Below are 27,834 nucleotides of genomic sequence, written 5' to 3' on the forward strand. Positions count from 1 at the left end.
CTTATCATTCTTATTTGATTACAAGCTTGTTCAGGAACAAATCTTTGTCTTACCTGTTATTTGCATTATATCATGGTATCTATCCAGCACTTTTTCTTATACTCGATAGGTACTAAAAAATGTGTTGCATTGAATCTCATTTATATGTAATTCAATAATATGTCGCTAAACATGTAAGAAGTTAAGTTTATGTAATATAATTAGATGCATAATCAACACTCATCAAATATTTAATTACCTTTCAAACATTTAACATGTAAATACAGGAGGTTCTGATTATGCACTGTACTAAGATAAATAAAACTAGTTACATCTTAATTGGATATTCAGGAATTCATAAATTTTAGTTTAATGGAAAAGTTAAGCTAATATTTAAATCTTGGCCTACAAATTAAATTAAAAAGTCATTTTATTTATTTTATGTTGCTTTTAGCAGAGAGCAAAATACTTTTAAGTCATGGATTTAATGGAGAAAATTATACCTGTATCTTGATATTCTTTTGCTCACTTTATTTTAAACAAAAAATTAGGTTTACTAGTTTATTTCTTTTAGGACCATTCAATACATTGTGGAACCAAAGTCCAGAGAAAATATAAGTAAAATACATAGTGCAAAGCTGTCATGCAACATAATTTTATCAGTGATAATGCTGTCCCACTTTCTTCATTTCACCTAATGCATTCCTGCGCTCTTAAGATAACTATAATGCTTTTCTGACCATAATTATTATAATGTCAAAAGTATTTTTCACTAAAAAACAAAAGATAAGTTCTGATCCTATGATTATGATACAATATTTTTCAACCAAAGTAAAAAATAATTTAAAAAATAAAGAAAAATCCAAAAATTAGGCTTACATATTTTTCTTTCTGATTTTTTAATCTCCAAAAATTGCCATCAGAAGGCAAAAATGAATTCTGGTGAGAGAAACAAAAGTTGCCTTCAGAGAGATTGAGATGGGCTTAGAAGGATGAATGAGAGTTCTGAGGACAAAGAAGGAAGGATTTATCATATTCTGGGAATGGCAAATATGGTGTGACTAACACACTGGAATTGTGTACATGGAGGTAAGGAGTGACTGGAAATGAAGTTTAAATATTTACATAAGGTAAGTCAAATAATGAAGAATGAATTAATTTTTTAAAGTTACTCAGTGTGATAAGTGCTATTATCATCTCAATTTTATGGATAAAGAAACCAAAGCCCAAAAGATTGGGCTGCCCAAGCCCTGACTAGCAAGTGTAAGAGCAAGGATTCACAGTTCTGATGAGATGGATGAAACTGGAGCCAATTATACAGAGTGAAGTAAGCCAGAAAGAAAAACACCAATACAGTATACTAACACATATATATGGAATTTAGGAAGATGGCAATGACGACCCTGTATGCAAGACAGGAAAAAAGACACAGATGTGTATAATGGACTTTTGGACTCAGAGGGAGAGGGAGAGGGTGGGATGATTTGGGAGAATGGGAATTCTAACATGTATACGGTCATGTAAGAATTGAATCGCCAGTCCATGTCTGACGTAGGGTGCAGCATGCTTGGGGCTGGTGCATGGGGATGACCCACAGAGATGTTGTGGGGAGGGAGGTGGGAGGGGGGGTTCATGTTTGGGAACGCATGTAAGAATTAAAGATATTAAAATTTAAAAAAAAATAAAAAAATAAAAAAAAATAAAAAATCAGCAGAGCATAAAAAAAAAAAAAATAAGAGCAGGGATTCAGACACTCAGGGGTCTGGGCTTTTAACACCTAGATATAAACATAATGTGGAGACTTGTTTTTTAGGTGACTGAATGGGGCAAGATGTGTATTAACTGGAAGACTGGGGCATATTTACTCAATCATAACTATTTTTAAAAAGTTGAGATTATCCAATGAAGCAATAAAGAATTTGATAGTACCTGCATTTCAATAGCTTTCCAAATAATTTTGCAAAAATTTGAAAAGTTTAAAACTAGTAAATTCCCATTGGACCGATTCATTTCCACAAAAGGAAGAGCTCTGTCCCATTGGAGACAGTTTTTAATGTAACCTCATGTTCTCTTATTTTAAATTCTTGTCTCTGCTGTACCACAGAATGAATAATCTTATTGTTTCGTTATTTCAAATGTCTTTTATTTGAAAAAGAAAGAACCATTTTTCTTGCTATTTTTGATTGCTAGCTTTTGTGCAATTTAATATTGTGATACAGGTTCAAAATCACTTGATGGAGAAATTCTAACTGGTATTTGGTCCATTAGTAATAATTAATGGAGTTAATTAACTACATAGGATCCATTTAAAATTGTACATTCTGCCTGCCAAACACTTTAGATATTTGAGGATGGAAATTGGGCAAATAGTCTAATAGTTAAGATACCAAAAAAAAAAAAAGATATCCAGTAGTAAATTTTACTTCCTGATTGACTATCTTGGCCACCTATGTACATTTCACAATGAATTGTTTTATTTTTCTCCTGGATATCCTAAAAATAAAAACTAAATAAGAGAATATTTATTTTTAAACAATCTAATAATGGAATTACTTTTATTCCTAAAATTAACTCCCAGGTGAGCTATACATCATGTTCCATGTTTCTTCATACTAATTGTTCCACATGAATTTTGTGTGTGACCCACATCTTTATTTTGATATATAAATTTATTTGTGATATTTTTTCTATTTGGAGTGGTAGCTTGATAGTTATTTATAGTCTGTTTTTAGAGTATATTGTAAATTTTAAAGATCTATTTTTCTAAATTTGGTCATGGCTTACTAGATCACTCACAAATAGTTATATCATTTGCAAGTATGTCCTTGCATGAGGATAGTAATAGTAACAAATATTATAATGTGTACATGTGACTAAGAAATCCAGCAAATTTATGGTTTCATAATTTAGGAGTCCTTGTTGTATTTTTTCCATCCCTAGTTTACGATGTCAGTTTTTAGGGAGCTGGTTTTAGAATAAGAGCATATATTCTTAATCTCCCTCATTATTCCTTATAAATCTGTCTCTGTTTACTACCTATTCTCTTCTTATCAAAGGCACAGTACAGACTTGAAGTGTTTTCTATGTAATGTGACCTAAGACATATCGTTTGTGAATAAGGAGAACTGTATGTTTGTGTGTGTATATTGTTAAATTTTCAGTCATTTGCTATTTTAGTGATATAATAGATGAAAAGAAATCCATTTTCATTACCTTAAATATAATCCTATAAATATTAAAATAGGGTATTTTGCAGCAACGAATTTATTGCTTTAATCCTTCTATATTTTTCTTCAAAAATATTTAATACTTTGAAGACAAACCACAAATGACTAAAGCTTCTTAATAGTTTATATTAACACTATACTTTTGAGTTTTCCAGACATCTGAGACTTAAATGACTTGATTATTTAATTATACGGTTTCATAATGTGGGAGTAGTATTCTGAAAGTGACATTGTGAAGGAATCAGTTTAGTCTACTTCTTGATTAAATTCTTCAATCTCTATTCCCACTAGCTTCCCTCTAGAGCTGTCCTACTTTAAAACCCGCCCGCTGCATGTGATTGGAACCTCCACAGGTTATCCCCTCACAATTGAAGCACAGGTGGGCTACCAATCAATTTGGACTTCCCTTGTGAAGTCATCATCATTCACCAATATTAATTGCATGCTAATGGTATACAAGCAGTGAGCAAAACTTCTGCTTTATGCTCTTTATTTTCAAAGGTGGTTTACATACTGGTGCTATCAAAAGGGCACTTGAGTTCTAAACTTCCTTGGGAAAAATTACAGTGGCCACCTTGCACATAAATGTTTACATTTGAATATAAACTGCAATAAATACTGATGAGAGTAAGTGTTAAATAGTAACTGAAAGAGGTGATGTTCTTAAATTTCTGGATTTTGTTGTTGTTGTTCAGTTGCTAAGTTGTGTACGACTCTTTATGACCCCATGGGGTCTTTATGACCCCAGCACTCCAAAATTCCCTGTGCTTCACTGTCTCCTGGGGTTTGTTCAGATTTATGTCCACTGGGTCTGTGATGCTATGTAACCATCTCATCCTCTTACTGCCCTCCTCTCCTTTTGCCCTCAATCTTTCCCAGCATCAGGGTCTTTTCCAGTGGGCTGGCTATTTGCTTCAGGCGGCCAAAGAATTGGAGCTTCAGCTTCAGCATCAGTCCTTCCAATAAATACTCAGGGTTCGTTTCCTTTAGGATTGACTGGTTTGATCTTCTTGCAGTCCAAGGGACTCTCAAGAGTCTTCTCCAGCACCACAGTTTGAAAGCATCAGTTCTTCAGCACTCAGCTTTCTTTACTCCAGCTCTCACATAGGTACAAGACTACTGGAAAAACCATACCTTTGACTATACGGACCTTTGTCAGCAAAGTGATGTCTTTGATTTTTAATATGCTGTCTAGGTTTATCTTAGCTTTCCTTCAAAGGAGCAAACATCTTTTAATTTCATGGCTGCAGTCACTATCTGCAGTGATTTAGGAGCCCAAGAAAATAAAATCGGTTATTGCTTCCACTTTTTCCCCCATCCATTTGCCATGAAGCGATGGGACCTGATGCCATGATCTTCAGTTTTTGAATGTTGAATTTTAAGCCAGTTTTTTCACTCTCCTCTTTCACCCTCATCAAGAGGCTCTTTAGTTCCTTTTTACTTTCTGCCATTAGAGGGGTATCATCTGCATACCTGAGGTTGTCGATATTCTCCCAGCAATCTTGAGTCCAGCTTGTGAACCACTGGAGCCCAGCAATGGATCCAGCCTGTCATTTTGCATGATGTACTCTGCATGTAACTTAAATAGAGTGACAATATACAACCTTGTCGTATTCGTTTCCCAAGTAACTTTAGTCATGTCCAACTCTTTGTGACCCTATGAACTTTAGCCTGCCAGGCTGCTTTGTCCATGGGATTCTCCAGGCAAGAATACTGGAGTGGGTTGCCATGCCCTCTTCCAGGGGTTCTTCTGACTCAGTTTGAACCCATATCTCTTATGTCTCCTGGATTGGCAGGTGGGTTCTTTACCACTAGCACCACCTGGAGACCCCTTTCTGTATTATACACATCTATACTTTTGTCACACATTTTATAATTTTATTTTATACTTTTATTTTATACCTTATTTTCTTGGGCTCCAAAATAACTGCAGATGGTGACTGCAGCCATGAAATTAAAAGATGCTTGCTCCTTGGAAGAACAGCTATGACACATTGAAACATGTATATTATCATATGTAAAAACAGATCGCCAGTTCAGGTTTGATGCATGAGACAGGGTGCTCAGCGCTGGTACACTGGGATGACTCTGAGGGATGGGTTGGGAAGGGAGGTGAGAGGGGGGTTCAGGATGGGGAACACATGTGTACCCATGGCTGATTCATGTCAATGTATGATAAAAACCACTACAATATTGTAAAGTAATTAGCCTCCAATTAAAATAAATTAATTTTTAAAAAGGAAAGAAAGCTATGACAAACCTAGACAGCATATTACAAAGCTGAAACATTACTTTGCCAACAAAGGCCCATCTAGTCAAAGCTATGGTTTTTGCAGTAGTCATGTATAGATGCTAGAGTTGGACTATGAAGAAAGCTGAATGCCAAAGAATTGATGCTTTTGAACTGCCGTGTTGGAGAAGACTCTTGAGAGTCCCTTGAACTGCAAAGAGATTCAATCAGACCATCCTAAAGGAAATCAGTCCTGAATATTCATTGGAAGGACTGATGCTGAAGCTGAAACTCCAATACTTTGGCCACCTATGTGAAGAATTGACTCACTGGAAAAGACCCTGATGCTGGGAAAGATTGAAGGCAGGAGGAGAAGAGGATAACAGAGGATGAGATGGTTGGATGGCATCACCTACTCAGTGGACATGAGTTTGAGCATGCTCTGGGAGTTGGTGATGGACAGGGAAGCCTGGAGTGTTGCAGTCCATGGGGTTGCAAAGAAACAGACACGACTGAGGGACTGAACTGAGCTGATACTTTATCAGTGCTGTTAATAGTATCACTGGAACCTTAATAGAATTAATTCCATTTTGCGTACCAGTATTCTGAGGTTACTTTTTGGAATGCTCTTTTATATTTTCTTCTGGTGACAGTACCCCATTCTATCTTTCCTCTTTCCTAACCTACCTGCTGCTGCTGCTGCTACTGCTGCTGCTGCTAAGTTGTTTCAGTCGTGTCCAACTCTGTGCGACCCCATAGACGGCAGCCCACCAGCCTCCGCCGTCCCTGGGATTCTCCAGGCAAGAATGCTGGAGTGGGTTGTCATTTCCTTCTCCAATGCATTAAAGTGAAAAGTCCAAGTGAAGTCGCTCAGTCGTGTCCGACTCTTAGTGACCCCATGGACTGCAGCCTACCAGGCTCCTCCATCCATGGGATTCTGGAGTGGGTTGCCATTGCCTTCTTCACCTAACCTACCTAGTCATCCCTATTACTTTTAGTTTGTCAGGACTGCTGAAAGCATAATGAAAATAACTAATTATTGTTTCTTTCTTTCTCTGTCATCTCTACCCCTCTATCATCTCTATCCCTCTATGATCTCTATCCCAACTGAGATCTTCAGTTGGGAAGATAATACACAAAATCAAAACAATTGAAAGTATGATTAAAAGAAAAAAAAATTTGATTTTCTGTGGATAAATTTAGCTTTTATCTTGTCTCTGCAGCAGGAATATTATGAATATACTTTTTATTGAAGTTAAGTTGATTTACAATATTGTATTTACTTCAGATTATAGCATAGTCAATATTTTTATAGATTATACTCCATTTAACATTATTACAAAATGGATGCTATAATTTCCTGTGCTGTATAATATAGCTTTGTTGTTTATCTACTTTATACATAGCAGTTTGTATCTCTTAATCCTCTACCCCTAGCTTGCTGCTTCCCCTTCCCACTCCCTGATGGTGACAACTACTTTATCCTCTGTATCTGTGAATCTGTTCGGTTTTGTTATATATATTCATCTTACTTTTTAGATTCCTCATATAAGTGCTAACATAGAGTATTGTCTTTCTCTGACTTCTTTCACTAAACATAATGCTTTCTAGGTTCATGAATCCGCGTTGCTACAAATGGCAAAACTTCATTCCTTTTTAAGGCTGAGTAATATTTCATTATGTATTATACATTGTATATTATATACAATGACTTTAAGATTATACACAATGTCCTTAACTATTAATATTCCTTTTGACTTTTCGAAGCTGCTTCTAAGTTACCTTTGGAGCATTTGTGAATAACATGTTAGTCTTATTACCAAAGGATTTATAATACCTAGCTAAATTATTTAGAATTATACCTGTTTTTTCCTTTGCATAACTCAATTTTTTCTTATAATAGTAAATTGCTATTATTTAATAGGGTGACAATATAGTGGGAAAGTATTTTTTGATAGTCTAATGCAAATGATAGTAGTACTGATCATGAACATGGAAGTCATGTTTACTAAGTTGAAATAGCGATCGCTTCTCTCATGCTACTCACTTTGATTTTCTCTTAAAGTTTATTAATATGCATTCTATCTATTAAAAAGGTGCTCTTAATTGCCAACTACAGTGGTCCCCTGTTGTCAGTCCCTTTGAATTCTCAGATGCTTGTAAAACTTTTGACTATTCCTTTGCTTTTAGATCTTCCTTCTCTTTTCTTATCTCCCTTCCTGTGGCTTCTCAGAGCAGGCTTCCTTAGTGTTTTTTGTTGTATCCACTGGCCCCTCTTAGTCTACTTGACATTTCTATGTTTATTCCCAAAATTAAAATAGTTTTTATTGTTTTAAAAGTTATTAAAACAATATTTTAAAACAAAAAATTACTTGAGTTAGAAAAATCCAAGAAATATAAAAAAGTATAAAGGAGGCAAACAAAACAAAACAACAGCCCCCAAAACTCACCACTTAGAAGCAAAAATTATTACTTTTGAACAGAATTAATATTATAAATAGAATACACTTTAATTATGTACATAAACAGACAAGGGTTCAGTTCAGTTCAGTCGCTCAGTTGTGCCTGACTCTTTGCTACCCCATGTCCCAAAACTCATGTCCATCGAGTTGGTGATGCCATCCAACCATCTCATGCTCTGTCGTCCCCTTCTCCTCCTGCCCTCAATCTTTCCCAGCATCAGGGTCTTTTCCAATGAGTCAGCTCTTTGCATCAGGTGGCCAAAGGATTGGAGTTTCAGCTTCAACATCAGTCCTTCCAGTGAACACCCAGGACTGATTTCCTTTAGGATGGACTGATTGGATCTCCTTGCCATCCAAGGGACTCTCAAGAGTCTTCTCCAACACCATAGTTCAAAAGCGTCAATTCTTCTGTGCTCAGCTTTCTTTATAGTCCAATTCTCACATCCATACGTGACTACTGGAAAAACCATAGCCTTGACTAGACGGACCTTTGTTGACAAAGTAATGTCTCTGCTTTTTAATGTGCTGTCTAGATTGGTCGTAACTTTCCTTCCAAGAAGTAAGCATCTTTTAATTTCAGTGATTTTGGAGCCCAGAAAAATAAAGTCTACCACTGTTTCCACTGTTTCCCTGTCTATTTTCCATGAAGTGATGGGACCAGATGCCATGTGATCTTAGTTTTCTGAATGTTGAGCTTTAAACCAACTTTTTCATTCTCCTCTTTCACTTTCATCAAGAGGCTCTTTAGATAGCTAAATTACATGTAAGTGAATTATAGTATAATTCATAATCTTTTAAACTACTCTCTTCATTAAAAAATCAGCATCATTCCATGTTAATATTGATATTGTCCATATTAATTGTACTTTGTATTTCATTGCATGATTTTATCATGCTTTATTTAACCAATCCCTTATCAATGGATGTTTTATTTCTCATTTGTCTCTTTTAAACATAGTTCCAATGAATTATTATTATATATATTTTTTTGTGCACTTGGCTTTCCTGATGTAATTCTCAGAAGGATCACTGACTCAAAAGGTTATAGAGTTTAAAAGTTTTGATCTATGTTTTACCCTCCCACTGACATAATGTGAGAGGTTCCATCCATTTCATCAAAGCTTTGTCTATTCTCATCTATCTTTCAAATGTTGGTTACTCTCTATATATCTGTCCCTGATTTTTTTCTTCTTATTCTTTGTTCTATCTGGGTATGATTCACTTCTGGGAATGTTATTCACTTCTTAGAATGTTATTTCCACCTATAAGAGCTATAGGAGTCTGTATGGATGCATCCAAAGTATTCCATGTGCATCATACAGACCTTCATACAGTGAACATGCCTAAAGTAGGCACTGAAAAAGGTGAACATTACCAAAGTAGCGGTCATCTTATACAAACATTAGTCGAGGGAAATGCTAAGGGAATACTTAGAACATAACTGCTAAATAACTGAGTATTTGAAAGACTGTTACATGAACGATGAACTGTATCATTTTTTTATGTTACATGGAAATAGTAGAGTTTTGCATGAGGAAAGAAACTTAAGTTTTAAAAATTTCCCTATTGGATACAATTACTTAGAAATGTTTAGTTTTAGCAGTGTTGGGTTAAATTCTTCAACTTCTGTTCATTTCACATTTATTTCTATTTATTTCTCTCATGAAAATGAGAGAATCAGTCAGGTGCTCTCTAAAGAATTTTGCAGCTCTAAATTCTATGATCTTTAATTTCTAGAGTATGCTTTAAAATTTAAATTTCTTGTTAACTTTGCTTGATATTTGAATACTTTGAAGTTTTCAGTTCTCTTACTGACAAGAAAAGTTCATTGGTTTTGAATTTGAAAAGGACTGCTTGCTCTGTATAAGTGAGTGAAAGTGAAAGTCACTCAGTCATGTCCGACTTTTTGCGACACCATAGACTATACAGTCCATAGAATTCTCCAGGCCAGAATACTGGAGTGGGTAGCCTTTCCTTTCTCCAGGGCATCTTCCCAATCCAGGGATCAAACCCAAGTTTCCCGCATTGCAGGCAGATTCTTTATCAGCTGAGCCACAAGGGAAGCCCAGGAATACTGGAGTGCGTAGCTTATCCCTTCTCCAGCAGCTTTTCCCGACCCAGGATTCAAACTGGTGTCACCTGCATTGCAGGCAGATTCTTTACCAACTGAGCTATCAGGGAAGCCCTCTGTGTAAGTGAAGGGTTTAAAAAATGTCCTATTAATGATTCATGCTTCTTGAAAACCATGAAAAATTATCCTTTACCTTTCTTGGGGAAGAAAGAAATTTGAAGTAGAAAAGATGTGCCAAAATATCATCAAATATAAATTTTTTATGGAAAGGGTATATCTGGCTTTGTTATTTTGAGATGTAAAATTAGGTCATACTTGGTTAGCATTGACAGAGGTACATCCTGTCTGGATATTCCAAAAGTATGGCATTTCTCCTCGGGTTCTCCTCCCAAGTTCCATAGGGTTACTTAGACTAAACGCTTTAATCGGTCCTTAATATCTCTAACCAGTTGCCACCTTCAGTGAGAATTAATGGGACTTCAGAGTCACTAATTCATTCTTTCCTCCAATTCTACTTAATGCCTATTATTAACTGCTGGCTCAGTGGTAAAGAATCTGCCTGCCAACACAGGAGACGCAGGTTTGATCCCTCGGTCAGGAAGATCCCCTGGAGAAGGAAACAGCAACCCATTCCAGTATTCTTGCCTGGGAAATCCCATGGACAGAAGAGTCTGGTAGGCTACATTCCATGCAGTTGCAAAGGAGTTGGACCTGACTTGGGAACTAAACAGCAACAACAAAGATACTACTCTAGGTACAAGTAATATAGCAGTGAAAAAAGAGATAAAATATGGACCTTATAAACTAGATATCTCCCTCAACAACTGTTTAACTCTAGAAAACTTAACATATTAGTCTCAGTATCTTCTACCACCAAGTAGAAATCTCTTGGCATCCAGGGAGTTGGGTGATGCAAGCTGCACTGGAGTTTGTGACTACTCACTATTATTTGGAGCAAGGCCCTGTCCACCAAAGTTTTTGATCCTTCCTGGTTTATCTGTACAGGTTAATCCAGTCAGCTACACAGCTTCCTTCTCCACATATATGCATACCAAAATCAGCCTTGAGACTTGAGTGTATACTTCAAGTTTTCCTCGCATAGAGTAGGCTCTCTAGTACCTAAGTGACTCTGTCAGAAAGGTGTTTAGTGTCATTCACATGATGGATGTCAAACCATCAATACACATACACACGCACACACACACACACGCACACACACACACACGCACACACACACACACCCACACACCCACACCCACACCCGCACACACGCAGAATAATCTGGTGGCTGCAGCTGAGTCTGGAAAAGGGTCCAAACTCTCCTCCCATGGAGTTTCCTTTCAACAGAGAATGGAAGTGGGAAGCCTAATGCATTCCTGCTTGTCTTCATTTAGGGTACCATACGCCTTCAGAAATTATTTAATGACTTTACATCTCAAAGCAAAAGGATTTGGGTGCAGCTTCCCTTCTTCCTAAAATGCTCTCATGATCCTATATAAATGAGAGGATGAAAACAGATGCCCCCTAATGTCACTTTTCACCATCATCTTAGCTCTATGGTTTTGTATTGCCCCAATAATTTTTTTATTCTCTTGACTTAGAATTGGGTACTTGTGCTCCACATAATTACAAAACCACACAAGTGAATCTTTCTAGAAAATGAAGTCAACCTTATTAAGGTAAATTGATCAGTGCCGGCGATGGAATGAAACACCAACACTGCAGAGTGGTTTAAATCTTTATATTTTAACACTTGCTTCTTACAGCTGCTTTATTTTATATCCCTTGCACAACAACCTACAGGGCAAGCTGCCAAGCACTACGATTCAGAGACTATACAGTGCGCAGGCGCAGGGCGAGATAACCTTTACTTTGACTTATTTACTGCAGCTAAGACTTTGTTTTGGGGAACTTCCTTATCAACTTAGAATCCGTTTTGTCCCAAGGTCTGTTCCTTTTGAGGAATCAGAGAAACATCCTTGTGTGCAAGCAATGTTCTTTTCCCATGGGAACAAACAGGATTCTTAGCTGAACATCTCGTTTGCAAGAATGTTCAGCCTTGGTTGAGAGTCTCGTTTGCAAGCACTTCTCAACCTTCTTTAAACCTAGTTCCCTACAGATCAGGTCACATCTGGGTATAGACAGTTGTCAACAAGTTAAAAAAGGAAGTTCCATCTTTATGTTCCACTAGGTACCAGGCAGCAGTGTTCTTATAGCCCTCCCTCCTCCTCTTCTCTCGGTTGCCTCCATAGCCTCAGTTTATAGCATTTTCCATTTTTCATGGCTGCTTTCACATCATTGAAATGTTTTCACTGAATACAGAGTTAGGAAGAGACACTCCCAACTAGTTCTGGCAAATTGACATAAGCCCCAGTTTCAACACACCATTGTTGTCAGGTCATATGTGGTAAAGTCATGGGCTTCATCTAAAATATCCCATAAATTTTTTTTTAAAATAAGAAGTTTGGTTTCTATACGTAGTATGCTGCTGCTGCTAAGTCACTTCAGTCGTGTCCGACTCTGTGCGACCCCAGAGACGGCAGCCTACCAGGCTCCCCCGTCCCTGGGATTCTCCAGGTAAGAACACTGGAATAGGTTGCCATTTCCTTCTCTAATGCATGAAAGTGAAAAGTGAAAGTGAAGTCGCTCAGTCGTGTCCGACTCTTCACTACCCCGTGGAGTGCAGCCTCTGCCCATGGGATTTTCCAGGCAAGAGTACTGTAGTGGGGTGCCATTGCCTTCTCTGATATGTAGTATAGGTATATATTTATTCATGAGCAATGAATAAAGCATTTAATGAATAAAGTGTTCATTAAGCAATGGATATATAAAGAAATAAAAATTCTGTTTACTTCCTGATAAAAACAAGTTACATATGTCTCTGGACCCTCTCTGTGCTTGTGCCTCCCTTCACAAGACATGCTATCTATGTTTCACTTAGCAATACACATCCTATCTTCCTCAAAGTTCTCTCTCCTCTGAGCTAGTTTTTAAAGTTTCTAGCCTACTTCAGCATAAAATTCTTTAAAAATGAGTTTGAATTTGTTGTCATCTATTTATTCAGCACTTACTGAGCTTTTAATATGCCAGGTACTAGGAATGAGAACGATTGTACAGACCTTATTACTGCCTCTAGAGCCTATCATAGGCATTATGTACCTGATTATACAATTAGTTATTTAACTGAATTTTTGAAAAATGTTATAAGGAAATATAAGGTGCTCATAGAATATATGGGCTTCCCCAGTGGCTCAGTGGTAAAGAGTACACCTGCAATGCAGGGGAGGCAGGTGATGCGAGTTAGGTCCCTGGGTTGGAAAGATCCCCTAGAGGAGGGCATGGAAACCAACTCCAGTATTCTTGCCAGGAAAATCCCATGGACAGAGGAGCCTGGTGGGCTACAGTCCATGGGATCTCCAAGAGTCAGACACAACTGAAGTGACAGCACCCACACAGGCATGCATGCATAGAGTGTATACTGGGGATGGCATGTGATAAAATTAGACATATTTGATACATATGGTTACATGGTGGCATAAGAGGAAAAAACCCACAAGCTTTCTTGTGGAAAGAAGTAGGGAAAAAAGCAAAAGCTTTCTCTAAGTCTTTTTTGTATCACATATGCCAGTGTCCCAAAAGTCAAAATAAGGTACATGGCCAAGCCAGGATTCAAGGATTAGAAGAACAGATTCTACTATTTGATGGGAGAATCTCCTAAAATACTGTGGCCATTAAAAAAAAAATCTGCAACACTATTTCCATTTGTAAACTTCTGTGTAGAAATGTTAAAAGTGTTTTCCTCTTTGCTTTCAGATGTTTTAATTTTTTCTTTCCTTCAGTTTCACAGTTTGAGTTCCATCAACTGTCTTCATGGAAATCTTTTTTTCTTCAAAAAGTCTTCAGTTTTTCCAGGCAACCCTTCTGTCTTTAATTACCACAATTCTCAGAATGAGCCACTTTCTACATATGTACATGTCTTTCAGATTAATACAAGACAAGTCTAAATCTGGAAAATTTTACAGTTTTACTTTTTTGCTCAGTTCAGTTCAGCTCAGTCGCTCACTCGTGTCTGACTCTTTGTGACCCCATGAATTGCAGCACGCCAGGCCTCCCTGTCCATCACCAATTCCCGGAGTTCACCCAAACTCATGTCCATTGAGTCGGTGATACCATCCAGCCATTTCATCATCTGTCGTCCCCTTCTCCTCCTGCCCACAATCCCTCCCAGCATCAGAGTCTTTTCCAATGAGTCAACTCTTCGCATGAGGTGGCCAAAGTACTGGAGTTTCAGCTTTAGCATCATTCCTTCCAAAGAAATCCCAGGGCTGATCTTCAGAATGGACTGGTTGGATCTCCTTGCAGTCCAAGGGACTCTCAAGAGTCTTCTCCAACACCACAGTTCAAAAGCATCAATTCTTTGGCACTCAGCTTTCTTCACAGTCCAACTCTCACATCCATACATGACTACTGGAAAAACCATAGCCTTGACTAAACAGACCTTTGTTGGCAAAGTAATATCTCTGCTTTTCAATATGCTCTCTAGTTTGGTCATAACTTTTCTTCCAAGGAGTAAGCGTCTTTTAATTTCCTGGCTGCAATCACCATCTGCAGTGATTTTAAAGCCCAGAAAAATAAATTCTGACACTGTTTCCACTGTTTCCCCATCTATATTCCATGAAGTGATGGGACTGGATGCCATGATCTTCGTTTTCTGAATGGTGAGCTTTAAGCCAACTTTTTCACTCTCCTCTTTCACTTTCATCAAGAGGCTTTTTAGGTCTTCACGTTCTGCCATAGGTGGTGTCATCTGCATATCTGAGGTTATTGATATTTCTCCTGGCAATCTTGATTCCAGCTTGTGCTTCTTCCAGCCCAGCATTTCCCATGATGTACTCTGCATGTAAGTAAAATAAGCAGGGTGACAATATACAGCCTTGACATACTCCTTTTCCTATTTGGAACCAGTCTGTTGTTCCATGTCCAGTTCTAACTGTTGCTTCCTGACCTGCATACAGGTTTCTCAAGAGGCAGGTCGGGTGGTCTGGTATTCCCATCTCTTTCAGAATTTTCCACAGTTTATTGTGATCCACACAGTCAAAGGCTTTGGCGTTGTCAATAAAGCAGAAATAGATGTTTTTCTGGAACTCTCTCTCTCTTTCCATGATCCAGAGGATGTTGGCAATTTGATCTCTGGTTCCTCTGCCTTTTCTAAAACCAGCTTGAACATCTGGAAGTTCACGGTTCACATATTGCTGAAGCCTGCCTTGGAGAATTTTGAGGATTACTTTCCTAGCGTGTGAGATGAGTGCAATTGTGCGGTAGTCCGAGCATTCTTTGGCATTGCCTTTCTTGGGGACTGGAATGAAAACGGACCTTTTCCAGTCCTGTGGCCACTGCTGAGTTTTCCAAATTTGCTGGCATATTGAGTGCAGCACTTTCACAGCATCACCTTTCAGGATTTGAAATAGCTCAACTGGAATTCCATCACCTCCACTAGCTTTGTTCCTAGTGATGCTTTCTAAGGCCCACTTGACTTCACATTCCAGGATGGCTGGCTCTAGGTGAGTGATCACACCATCGTGATTATCTGGGTCATGAAGATCTTTTTTGTACAGTTCTTCTGTGTATTCTTGCCATCTCTTCTTATGTCTTCTGCTTCTGTCAGGTCCATACCATTTCTGTCCTTTATCGAGCCCATCTTTGCATGAAGTGTTCCCTTGGTATCTCTAATTTTCTTGAAGAGATGCCTAGTCTTTCCCATTCTGTTGTTTTCCTCTATTTCTTTGCATTGATCGCTGAGGAAGGCTTTCCTAACTCTCCTTCCTATTCTTTGGAACTCTGCATTCAGATGCTTATATCTTTCCTTCTTTCCTTTGCTTTTCGCTTCTCTTCTTTTCACAGCTATTTGTAAGGCCTCCTCAGACAGCCATTTTGCTTTTTTGCATTTCTTTTCCATGGGGATGGTCTTGATCCCTATCTCCTGTGCAATGTCATGAACCTCCGTCCATAGTTCATCAGGCACTCTATCAGATCTAGTCCCTTAAATCTATTTCTCACTTCCACTGTATAATCATAAGGGGTTTTATTTAGATCATACCTGAATGGTCTAGTGGTTTTCCCCACTTTCTTCAATTTAAGTTTGAATTTGGCAATAAGGAGTTCATGATCTGAGCCGTAGTCAGCCTGTCTTGTTTTTGCTGACTCTATAGAGTTTCTCCATCTTTAGCTACAAAGAATATAATCAATCTGATTTCAGTGTTGACCATCTGGTGATGTCCATGTGTAGAGTCTTCTCTTGTCTTGTTGGAAGAGGGTGTTTGCTATGAACAGTGAGTTCTCTTGGCAAAACTCTATTAGCCTTTGCTCACTTCATTCCGTGTGCCAAGGCCAAATTTGCCTGTTACTCCAGGTGTTTCTTGTCTTCCTACTTTTGCATTCCGGTCTCCTATAATGAAAAGGACGTCTTTTTTGGGTGTTCATTTTAAAAAGTCTTGTAGGTCTTCATAGAACCGTTCAGCTTCTTCAGCATTGCTGGTTGGGGCATAGACTTGGATTACTGTGACAGCTCATATCCTACCAATTTCCCTGAAGCAAAGTGTCAAGGCTAATATTTAGTCAAAATGAGGTTAGGAGATCAGGAGCACAATCTTGTCTTTTGCATTCATTTTTTAAAGTATCCCAGAACACATGTTGATCTCTTTTCCTTGTAAAATAAAATAGCAAAACATGAATATTTGAAAATAATAGTGAAATTGCAAGCTTTTGTAATTACAAAAATGCATGCTTTATCTCACCTTACTTTTCTCCTGCTGTAACATGCACCTCACATTATTCCCCAAAAGTGTTCTTCTATTTTTGTGTGATTTATCTTGTTTCTCTGGATTTCCCACTCCTCCATTTCCCATTCTCTAGTTTAATACTCAAGTCCTTCTCCATGAAACTTTCCTTGATTGCTCAGGTTACCTTTGATTTCACTTTGTTATGAACTCCTACAGCATTTAATGCGTGATACAACACAAGAATATTAGCTTTAATACAGATTTTTTTTCTACTTTTTATTTGTTTGATTGCTTGCTATTTTCTTTTCTGGCATTTGATTTTTGAGCAATTGGATGACTGTCTTTTTCTTTAAGTGCAGGGATCATATCCTATAAGCATTTCTTATTATTCCTGTTTCTTGACTGATTTTGACTAGATTCCCTTTGAGCACCCTAAACATCCAACATCAAGCTCTCTTACAATCTATCAAAATGGGAAATTCTCTTTTTTTTTTCCTTAGAAAATACATGTTATGAATACTAATAGTGAGGCTTATTATCCTCCAAGATAAAAGCTAACATTGATATCTCAAGGTACAAAGTAATGTAGTTGTTATGTTTTGCTCAAGATAGTGTTATAAACGTATAAGAGATAGTATATTTTAAAATATCCCACAGTATCTTCTAAACTAGTAAACCTCAAACTGTGATTTCTTTGATGAACAACTTTAGCACATTCAAGATTTTTATTTTCTGTATACATAGTAACAGTCACGTGGTCTTTGGTCTTGTAATCGTTACATATATGGTCTTAGCCTCAGGTGACTGTGACTAACATTGGTGTGGCTTATTAATTCTTTCAGCAAAATAGCACAAGAAACAACAGTGCAGTAGTGGTAAGTAGCCTAATAGTATCTCTTTGCAATGTACACATATACACACTCACTTAACACCCTCTTGGTTTCTTTTCTTGCTCTCTATAGCTCTAATCTCAGAAGAGAATTTCTGTTGGACTTACAGCTCTTTGATGTGCTATGATAAATGATGCCTTGTTGTGTTTTCTGATTCTTTTAGAGTATCCATGGAATTAAAGATCACATGCTTATTCAGCTTAATGTACTTGACCTTTCTCCATGATTGACATGTCTAAATAAATGGCTGTAGCAACTCAGTAATTATGCACCAGCTGTGTTATATTCATTTCACAGAAAAAACACACAGTTCTCTTCAAGAGTAGATAGCTTGACCCCTTTCCTGCCAGCTAAATAAAGCAGAGTAGTTAATTAGTATTATTATGAATCATAGTAGGATTCCTTTCCATCCCCAAATGCATCTCTTTTCTGAAAGCATTTTGTAAACACTCAGTATACTATGACCACGGACACATAAAGTGTTGTTTCAGTACTGGTATTTCTTACATAATGAAAATATTTACAATAATTCTGGACCTGCTCAATATTCCACACAATATAAGGGTCAGAAATCCAGGATTCGTTAACAAGATTTGTGTTCAGAAAGCAGTATTACCTTTAATGAACCCTTTGTTTTTCTAATGGGGAAACTATTTTCCCTCAACTGACATACAAGTAAATTTCAAATAAATTCTTGTGTTCAGTGCTTATTTCTTTTAATAGCAGTGTTGCGTTCTCACTTCTTTAAAATATATTCATATCTAAATTTTTATTAAATTGGGTTTTTTAACATTATGTAAAATTAATTCTTATTGACCATTTTGATGAATTTAAGAAATGCTCATTGGAAACAATTCCTTTTTAAAATAAAATTCTGGACTTTATCATAAAATAAAAATTGTTCTGTATCTAATCTTGAAAAATAATTCTAGTTATGTTTAATAAGTCATTTCAGAACCATGTCATTTATCACTAAGTTTCTTGAATTCTTTATCTTCTTAAGTGGTATCTATTAAATTTTGAATATAATATTGTAGGAAATTTTTATGATAACATTAACCTTGAAATGTTGCTTGTATATGTTTTTCTACAGAGTGTAAGGTGTTTCTCTAATTTCTTAGGCCAGGCTTTATATAGTTAGGATTAGAAAAGTTGGCAATATATCGAAAAGCTGGAAGACAATGAAATAAGACAGAAAATTTGTCTTCCTCTTTCTTTAAGCCATTGAGAGTGAGTAGCATGAAGCGAGAAGGGAACTAACCCGTGTCTACCGTGTGATACAACATGTTCAGTATACCAGTTATATTATCTCACATAATCTTTGTAGAAAATCTCCTAAATCTATTGGTAAATTTTTAGTGCATATAATATTTAATTCATCCTAAAATCAAGCACAACATTTCTGTATCAAAGGAGGACTATTATTATTTATCAGCAGTAACCACATTTGTTCTTCACACCCCATTCTTCCCCTTCAGCATAATGAGATGAGAACCAGATGGTAATATGCATAGAAGGGGAGCCCCAAAATTATGAGTCTGGAAATTTATATAGGAACTACTATACAACAGTCTTTTTCCACCTTGAGAGGCAGATACATCTTTTCTACCTTATGTAAAAAAATCTCAGGGAAGATAAGGGTAAGATCCCCAGTTTAAACCCTTTGGAATACAAACCAGTAGCTCTTGGACTTTTATTATCTTTTGAAATGTAAACATATAAACCTGGGAGATAAGTGTCTATATCTCTTTGAAGGTCTCTATTTTTTAGCCAATCTTTAACTTTCAAAATTTACCCTTTAACCTAGGTTTCACTTTATTTGGTATATAAGTCTCTAACCATACAGATAATATTTTCTCTATTTCATAGCCATGAATTATGGCAATTTCAGTATATCTGCACTGAAATATGTGGCCATTAACTTTGTTTCTATTCTTTTTTAGTGTGTTTAGTAGCATAATGCATCATTTTGTCTGTTATCTATGCATTTTACTAAAAATGAAAAGATTTATATGTGCAATAAAAAATTTTTAAGCATTAGAAACTATTGAGCACCATTCTAGATACTTGGGATACATCAGTGAACAAATTAGAGATCCCTGCTCTTCTGAAATTTAAAAACTTTCAGAAGAAACTAGAAATTCAACACTAAACATTTATTATGCTTATGTAAATAACTTAGTATAGAAAGTTCCTGGGTGGTAGTGAGAATGCCAAGGAAGCCAGTGTGGCTGGAGTGGAGTGATGAGGGAATCAGCAGAGGAGGCGATGGAAGAGCTGGCAGGAATGGGGAAATCTCAGGGGATGTGCGGATCTCAGAGGGTCTCATAGAGCGTTAGAGAAACCTTGGCCTTTTCTCTGAGTGAAACAGGTTAGCAGAAGATTTAGCTGAGGAATGACATAATCTAACCTGCCTTTTAAGAGGGCTACATTAGCTGCTGCATTTAGAAGAGATTGTAGGGGTTAAAGGTAGACTCAAGAAGACCTGTCTGGAGGCTAATGCAGTAATTCTGGTTGGGTGTCATGTGGCCTGACCAGAGCAGTGAAATGAAATAATAAGCAGACAAATTTTGGATATATTTTGAAAGTTGTCCCAACAGATTTTCCAGTGGATTTGGTTGTAAGCTTAAGAAGAGAGGTAAAAAATGATTCCAAGGTTTTTGTCCTGAGCAACTTGACAAATGTTTTCTCATTGACTGAGATAGACAAGATTCTGGGGGAACAGTTTGTTTGGGGAGTTGGGTTGGGATAGATTAGGAGTTTAGTCATGAACATGTTGATCTTGAGATGTCTTTTAGACATGCAGTGGAGGTATCAGGTAAGCAGTTGGATATGCTAGTTTGGAGTTTGGGAAAGAAGTTTGAGCTGGAGATAGAAAATTGGGAGCTGCTCACATAAGGTTGTATTAGCGGCAGATTGAGGCTTTGTGTGTCCTGAAGCTTAAGCAATTTTGAGGATTCTCTAAGAGAAAGAATTCAAAATTTGAATTCAAATTACATACAAAGGTGAATATTTATAATGAGAAAAATCAAAACACTTATTTGGAAACTGATAAGCAATGCAAAATCATAACATTTGGAGAAATGGCATAATATTTTTAATAACTGCCTGACATACCTCTGCTCAATGGACATGAGTTTGAGCAAACTCTGAGATAGAGTGATAGGAAAGCCTGGTGTGTTATAGTTCATGGAGTTGCAAAGAGTCAGACATGGCTTAGTGACTGAACAATGGCAACAACGTATATCTGTAATACTTTTCTTCCAATATTCTTGAACTTGAATGTCAAATATTTTAAAACATTATTTTCTGTAGAGAATATGGAAAGTTAAATCAGTCTTTATCATGATTAATTAAAATTTAATTTTTACTAGTGATAGTCTAGAAAGATTTCTTTCATCTTTACAACTTATTTACAATTTTACGAAAATTTTCAGGGTTGTCTTAAAGTTTAAAACTTCTATGAAGCTTCTTGCATATATAACCTGAAATATTTGGAAGAATTTTCCAAAGACTAACTCTGACTCTATGCTGTTGAAACCATGCTTCTTTTCTGTTGACCACATGCTTCCAATACTAGGCAGATTATGATACCTCTGCATATTATGACACCATTTCAGCCCCGAACATTCGTGTCACAATGTAGTACAATGAGTACTAAGCCACTGGAAACTATTCCTACTTTAGGATAGTCGGGATAGCTAACTAATGATTTACTCATATCTGGAAGTGATTGTGAATCACATAAATATGTTCATTTAAACCCAACCTAAATATATCTCCAACTCTATTTCCTCTTGTTATGGTTGTTTAGTTGCTAAGTCATGTCCAGCTCTTTTTGTAGTCCCATGGACGGTAGCCTGCCAGGCTCCTCTGTTTGTGGGATTTTCCAAGCAAGAATACTGGAGTGGATTGCCATATCCTTCTCCTGGACATCTTCCCTACTAGGGATTGGACCCGTGTCTTCTGCATTGGCATATGGATTCTTTACCACTGAGCCACCAGGGAAGCCCCTATTTCCTCTTAGTTTCCCCAAAATGTTTCCAGATACACAATGCCTCCCCCTCACCCCACCGCATTGTGAAGGTATTTTATATTTACAAATTTTCCTAAAATATATGACCGTGAGAACACAATTTTTTTTTTAAATTAAAAGACTTCACTTTTCAGAGCAGTTTTAGGTCTGGGGAGATTATACAGAAAATACAGAGTTCCCATCTGCTCTTTCTCTCCCCTGCACACAGTTTTCCTATTATTAACATTTTGCATTAGTGCAGTACATTTGTTACAAATGATAAACCAATATCAATAGATTATTATTAACTAAATCTCATAGTTGACATTTGGATTTACTCTTTGTTTTGTATATTTCTGTGGGTTTTGGGAAGTATACAATATTACATATACATCATTACAGTATCATCCAAGATAGTATCACTTCTGTAAAAATGCCTGATACTCTACCTCTTCATCCCTAATCCCGCTCCCTGAACCCCTGGAATCTCTGACATTTTTAACTGTCTCTATGGTTTTACCATTTCCAGAATGTCATATACAGGTTAACATCTTAGAGTATGTTGCTTTTTCACTGACTTCTTTCACTCAGCAATATGAATTTAAGTTTCCTCTGTGTCTTTGTTGTTGCTGATACTCCATTGCATGGGTGTACCACAGTTTGTTTATTCACTCACCTAGTAAAGGACGGAGAAGGCAATGGCACCCGACTCTAGTACTATTGCCTGGAAGATCCCATGGACAGAAGAGCCTGGTAGGCTGCAGTCCATGGGGTCACTAGGAGTCGGACACAACTGAGAGACTTCACTTTCACTTTTCTCTTTCATGCACTGGAGAAGGAAATGGCACCCCACTCCAGTGTTCTTGCCTGTAGAATCCCAGGAACGGGGGAGCCTGGGGGGCTGCCGTCTATGGGGTCGCACAGAGTTGGACATGACTGAAGCAGCTTAGCAGCAGCAGCAGCAGCAGTAAAGGACATCTTGGTTGTTTCCCGGTTTTTGATGATTATAAAAAAAGCTGCTATAACAATTTGTGTGCACGCTTTTGCATGGGCATTAGTTTTCAACTCATAGTGTCAAATGGCTAGTGAGTAAATTAGCACTTAGATTAGGATCTAGACACAGACTTTACACCTTTCACAAAAATTAACCCCAAATGGATCATTTACCTAAATGTAAAATAAAATTATACAACTTCTAGAAGATAACATAGGAGAAAATCTAGGTGACCTTGAGCTTGGAGGTGACTTCTTATATGCAACAACAAAAAGCACAATCCATGGAAAAATCTTGATAAATTAGACTTCTTTACAATGAAAGCTTCTACTCTGTGAAAGACACTGTTACGGGATTGAAAAGACAAGCTGCAGACAGGAGAATCCACTTGCAGAAGGGAACTGATAAAGGACTGTGGCCCCAAGTATACAAAAAACTCTTAAAATTCAACAATAAGAAAATAATCCAGTTACAAAATAGGGAAGGATCTGAAGAGAAATTTCAGCAGAGAAGATATATAGATGGTAAATACGCATATAAAAAGAGGCTCAACATCATATGTCATTAGGGAATTGCAAGTTAAAGCAATTAGATACCATTACACATCTATCAGAATGGCTAAAATCCAGAACGTTGACATCAGCAAATGTTGGCGAGGATGTGGTGCAACAGGATCTCTCATTCTTTGCTCACTGGAATGAAAACTGGTACAACTACTTTGGAAGATAGTCTGGTAGTTTCTAATGAAGGTAAGCCTAAGTTTACCATATAATCCATCAATTAAACTAATAGTGAAAAAACGAAATGAGTCTTTTCTTTTTAACCAACCCTGTAGGATTCTGTGTCAGGAAATTCCTTCAGAGTGTTCTTTCTTTTCTGAACTAAAATGTTAGGTCAGCTCTGTGTCTTGGCATCCTCTTCTTATCTGAATATATTTGGATATAGTTTCAGATTGTTTATTTCAGCCTTGACTTGGCGACTTCTTAGGATGTTACTTCTGGCAATTGCCCATGATGTTCACATTCTACTAACAAAGGCAATATTCATTACCCTCAACCACGCCCTCTGGACTGGCCGGTCAGGTCCACGATTCTCCTTATCTTTGTCTTTCTGGTAATCAGTTCAGTTCAGTTCAGTTTCTCAGTTGTGTCCAACTCTTTGCGACCCCATGGACTGTCTGGTAATGGTTTTCTTGATTAACAATTGTTAGAAACCTTTTCAACCTTTAAGGCTTAGCTCTAGGAAATAGTCACTGTCTAAACTTACACAACTTTTATTCATTTCCCTATCCACTGAAACTGCTCTCAAGAAAGTTACAGATAAACATTAATTTCCAAATGTAATAGCTAATTTTTAGTCAATTTTGTTTGACTCCTTTATAGCATATAAGCTGGTAACTCTCACCTTCTTAAAACTCTTTTTCTTTGGTTTCTTTTAAAATTTTTTAAATTGTGAGCTGAAGCATACATATGGAAAAGTGCACAAAGTTTAACAAATATTTTTAAAGCAAAAACTTGTATCATGAAACAGAACATTTTTAGCACCCAGAAGTTTTTCCTGTGGTAAGAAGCAAGCAAGTTTAATCTCCCATGTTTAATTTAATTGGAAATTCACTCTTCATTTTTTTAAATTGTTTCTTAAGTCTTTGATTTTTTTCTGTAACTCTTTAGTGTTAGTTTTATGCAAGTCTCAATCTTTGTTGCTTTATACCCTCTCCATGATTAATAGCCTTCAACTTACTAGCATAGAGGATTACAAAGTAGTGATGGCCAAGTAATTCAAAATTATTAATGTTAAATACCAATGTTTGTGACTTATTTTAAATATTTAACTTTGTGGTATGTCCTGTTATCTTGTAAGGTAAGTTCTCCTTCCTAGAGCTTCCTCAAAAGGTTTCTGTTATTTTCGTTTTAAATAATTCATTAAAATTTTATTTTTATATGTTTTAAAGCTACAGTCCATTTACAGTTATTACAGAATATTGGCTATATTCCCCGTGTTGTCCGATATATCTCTTAGCCTGTCTTATGTCCAGTAGTTTGTACCTTCCACTCCCTCTCTTCTATGTTCCCCCCACCATTGGTGACTGCTAGTTTGTTCTCTGTATCTGTGAATCCGCTTCTTTTTTCATTGTATTCACTAGTTTATTGTATTTTAGTTTCCACATATAAGAGATATCCTACAGTATTTGTCTTTCTCTGTCTGACTTATTTCACTTAGCACAACGCCTTCCAGATCCATCCATGTTGTTGCAAATGGCAAAATTTCATTTTTTTTAAATGGCTAAGTAGTATTTCATTGTGTGTGTATACATATACACACATACAGGGCTTCCCTGATGGCTCAGTGATAAGAAATTAACCTGTAATATAGGAGATGCATGAGAGGAGTCTTTGATCCCTTAGTCGGGAAGATCCCCTGGAAGAGGGCATGGAAACCCACTCCAGTGTTCTTGCTTGGAGAATCCCATGGACAGAGGAGCCTAGCAGGCTACAGTCCATAGGGTTGGAAAGAATTGGATATGACTGAAGTGACTGAACACACACACACAGATATATATCACAACTTTATCCATTCATCTGCTGATGGATACAGGTTGCTTTCATATCTTGGCAATTGTAAATAATGCTGGTTATTTTTATTAAAAGTTTTTTTGTATATATTTTAGATTGTTCCAGTTCTGTTAAAATAATGATGTTGGTAATTTTCAATTTTTTCAGTATGTAGATTAAATCATGTCTTTTTGAGGGGGTGGGTTCACATCTTCAAATTGTTTCTAATATATACATTCAGAGCAATATACCACATTTGTGAATGTTAGTTTTTATATAAACTGGAGAAGGCTGAAGCCAGCTGATTTGTAAGAATTAAATAATGTCTTATGTATATTTGCATCCCTGATACCCATCTCAATACCATTCAATAACTTGTTCATTTCAGTAAACATTTGCCAGGCATCTGTTATATGCTAGGCACTGTGTCAGGTGACGAAGATACAAAATAACTGACACATGGACCTTCCCCAGAGAAGATTCATAAGAAAACTACTTATAAGTAAATAACTACAATCAAGTGCTTTGACGTATGTGATTAAGCACCAGAGGATGCTAAGGGGAAAAATGGTCATGTATATTAAGACTGAGGGAGTATGAGAAGTCTCATACGTGGCATAATCCTTGAACTAAGACTTGGGAGATGAGTTAGGTATTCATCAGGAAAGACAAAGATATTTCATACACTTTGGAGAACAGTACCAACATTAAGTGAAAGAGAGACTTGAGAACACCTGGCAATTTAGGAATGAAAGGATACATGCTGCCTTATCCTGTGTGTGGCAGAGTGGAAGCCTAGAGAAATAGGCAGATGTCCGCTATTGTTTGGCTTTATAGATACTAAAAGCTTTATCCTTTAGGCAACAGAAAGAAATCAATGAGTCTAAAACAGGGGAGTAATGTAGTCAGATTTGCATTTTGGGAAAAAATGGCATCAGTATTCAGAATGGGACAAGATTGGAATTAGAGAAGAACATGCTAGGGAGAATGCTCTAATAGTCCTGGTGAGAGATGAGGGTCCAAATTAAGACAGTGACACCAGTGATATTGAGGAGAGAATGAATTAATGAGATGTATAGAGGACCTGGTTACAAACTGGATGTGCTTTGAGATGACTAGACAGATCTTGCATTTACTGATTTAGATGTTGGATAGATGATACTTGGGGGACAAAGTAAAGGATGAGTTCCATGGAATTTAACATGCTTATGGAAGGATATCTAATAGATGGTTATGTAAGTCTACAGTGTAAGAGAGAATTGGTGTCAAATCCTGGGGATCCCAATCTTGAATGAATAAATAGAAAGAGAGCCAGAAAAGGAAACTAATTTGAGCGAAAAAAGAAAAATAAAGGAGTAGGATGACCTAGATAAAGTTAAATCATAGAGAAGAGAATGGTCAATAGTATCAAGTGCCACAGATGGAAACAGTAGAGCCTAAAAATTCCACAGGATTTGACATTACTAGGATCTTGGTGAAATCTGTTTTAATTAGAGATAATGATCGTTTCACACACTTAACTGTGAAGGGAAGTGAACTGGTAAAATAACTGGTTAGTTAAGTGCAGGGAGAAAATAGAACAAAAAATTTTTAATGAAAAAAATATAATTATAAATTATGGGGAATAGACACAGGGGATTATTGTGATAGTTAATAAAATAATGGTGGTTATAAAATACTGTATAACCAAATACTTAGTATTGTAGATGTTTGATAGACCTATGCACCAAAGTACACTGCTAAGCTGCAAGCTTATCACATCATAAATACTCAAGAACCATTTGATGGATTGAATTGTATTGGGTTTCCAATAACAAGTAAATAATCATCTTCTGTGCCTTGGAATAATTCAAAGTTTAATTTGTATATTTACTTCTGATAAAGGTCATCGGACACTATTTATTGGAGTTCATGTGCCCCTGGGAGGAAGAAAAAGCCATCGACGTCACAGGCATCGTGGTCATAAACACAGAAAGAGAGACAGAGAGAGAGATTCAGGACTAGAGGATGGAAGGGAGTCACCTTCCTTTGGTAAGAATCTTCCTCTTTGTTTTAATTAAATTTATCATTGTAATATTATACTTGTTTAGACAATCCATAATTAGCAGTAATGCTTCATACTCATAAAATTGTTTATACCTTTATAAAAGATGTTGGGCAGATTGGGGAAAAGTGGGAGAGAGAATGTTTAATCTTTTTCTCTTGTGCATCTGTTTTGTAAAGGTGAGAATTAGCTTAGATTTGTGATTGAGGAAATACACTTAAGTAGTAGAATTTATTGTATTAATTCTTGATAATTTATACAAATAATAGTGCTTGCTCTAAGTAGTTTGAAAATCCAGACAGAAATGTCTTTGTCAAGTTCCCATTTAAACTACTGCTGATGCTCTCCAAATTTCACTCTTAAGATGTGAAATTTCTACTATTTTAAATGTTATTCTTTTGAAAGTGTACAGTTGACCTTTGAACAATACAGATTTGAAGTTAGAGTGTCTACTTGTACATGAATTTTTTTTTCAATAGTAAATACCACACCACTACATTGTTCGTGGTTGGTTGAATCCATGGATATGGAATCAGATAGGAGTGACCATAAATTATATATGAATTTTCAACTGGGAGGAAGGTCAGTTCC

General features: G+C 36.7%; 1 protein-coding gene across 8 annotated transcripts in view; it reads left to right on the forward strand.

Moving 5' to 3' along the window:
* SLC4A10 (solute carrier family 4 member 10) overlaps positions 1-27,834 on the forward strand; it is a 352,866-nt gene that overhangs the window by 138,303 nt on the left and 186,729 nt on the right. For all 8 annotated transcript variants that reach the window (XM_005676049.3, XM_005676051.2, XM_018063730.1 and 5 more), the window contains exon 3: positions 27,084-27,230. In XM_005676049.3, the coding sequence (XP_005676106.1) occupies positions 27,084-27,230 (147 nt within the window). The remainder of the gene's footprint in view (positions 1-27,083; positions 27,231-27,834) is intronic.

The sequence above is a fragment of the Capra hircus genome, chromosome 2 (assembly GCF_001704415.2).
Source record: "Capra hircus breed San Clemente chromosome 2, ASM170441v1, whole genome shotgun sequence".
Lineage (NCBI taxonomy): Eukaryota > Metazoa > Chordata > Mammalia > Artiodactyla > Bovidae > Capra > Capra hircus.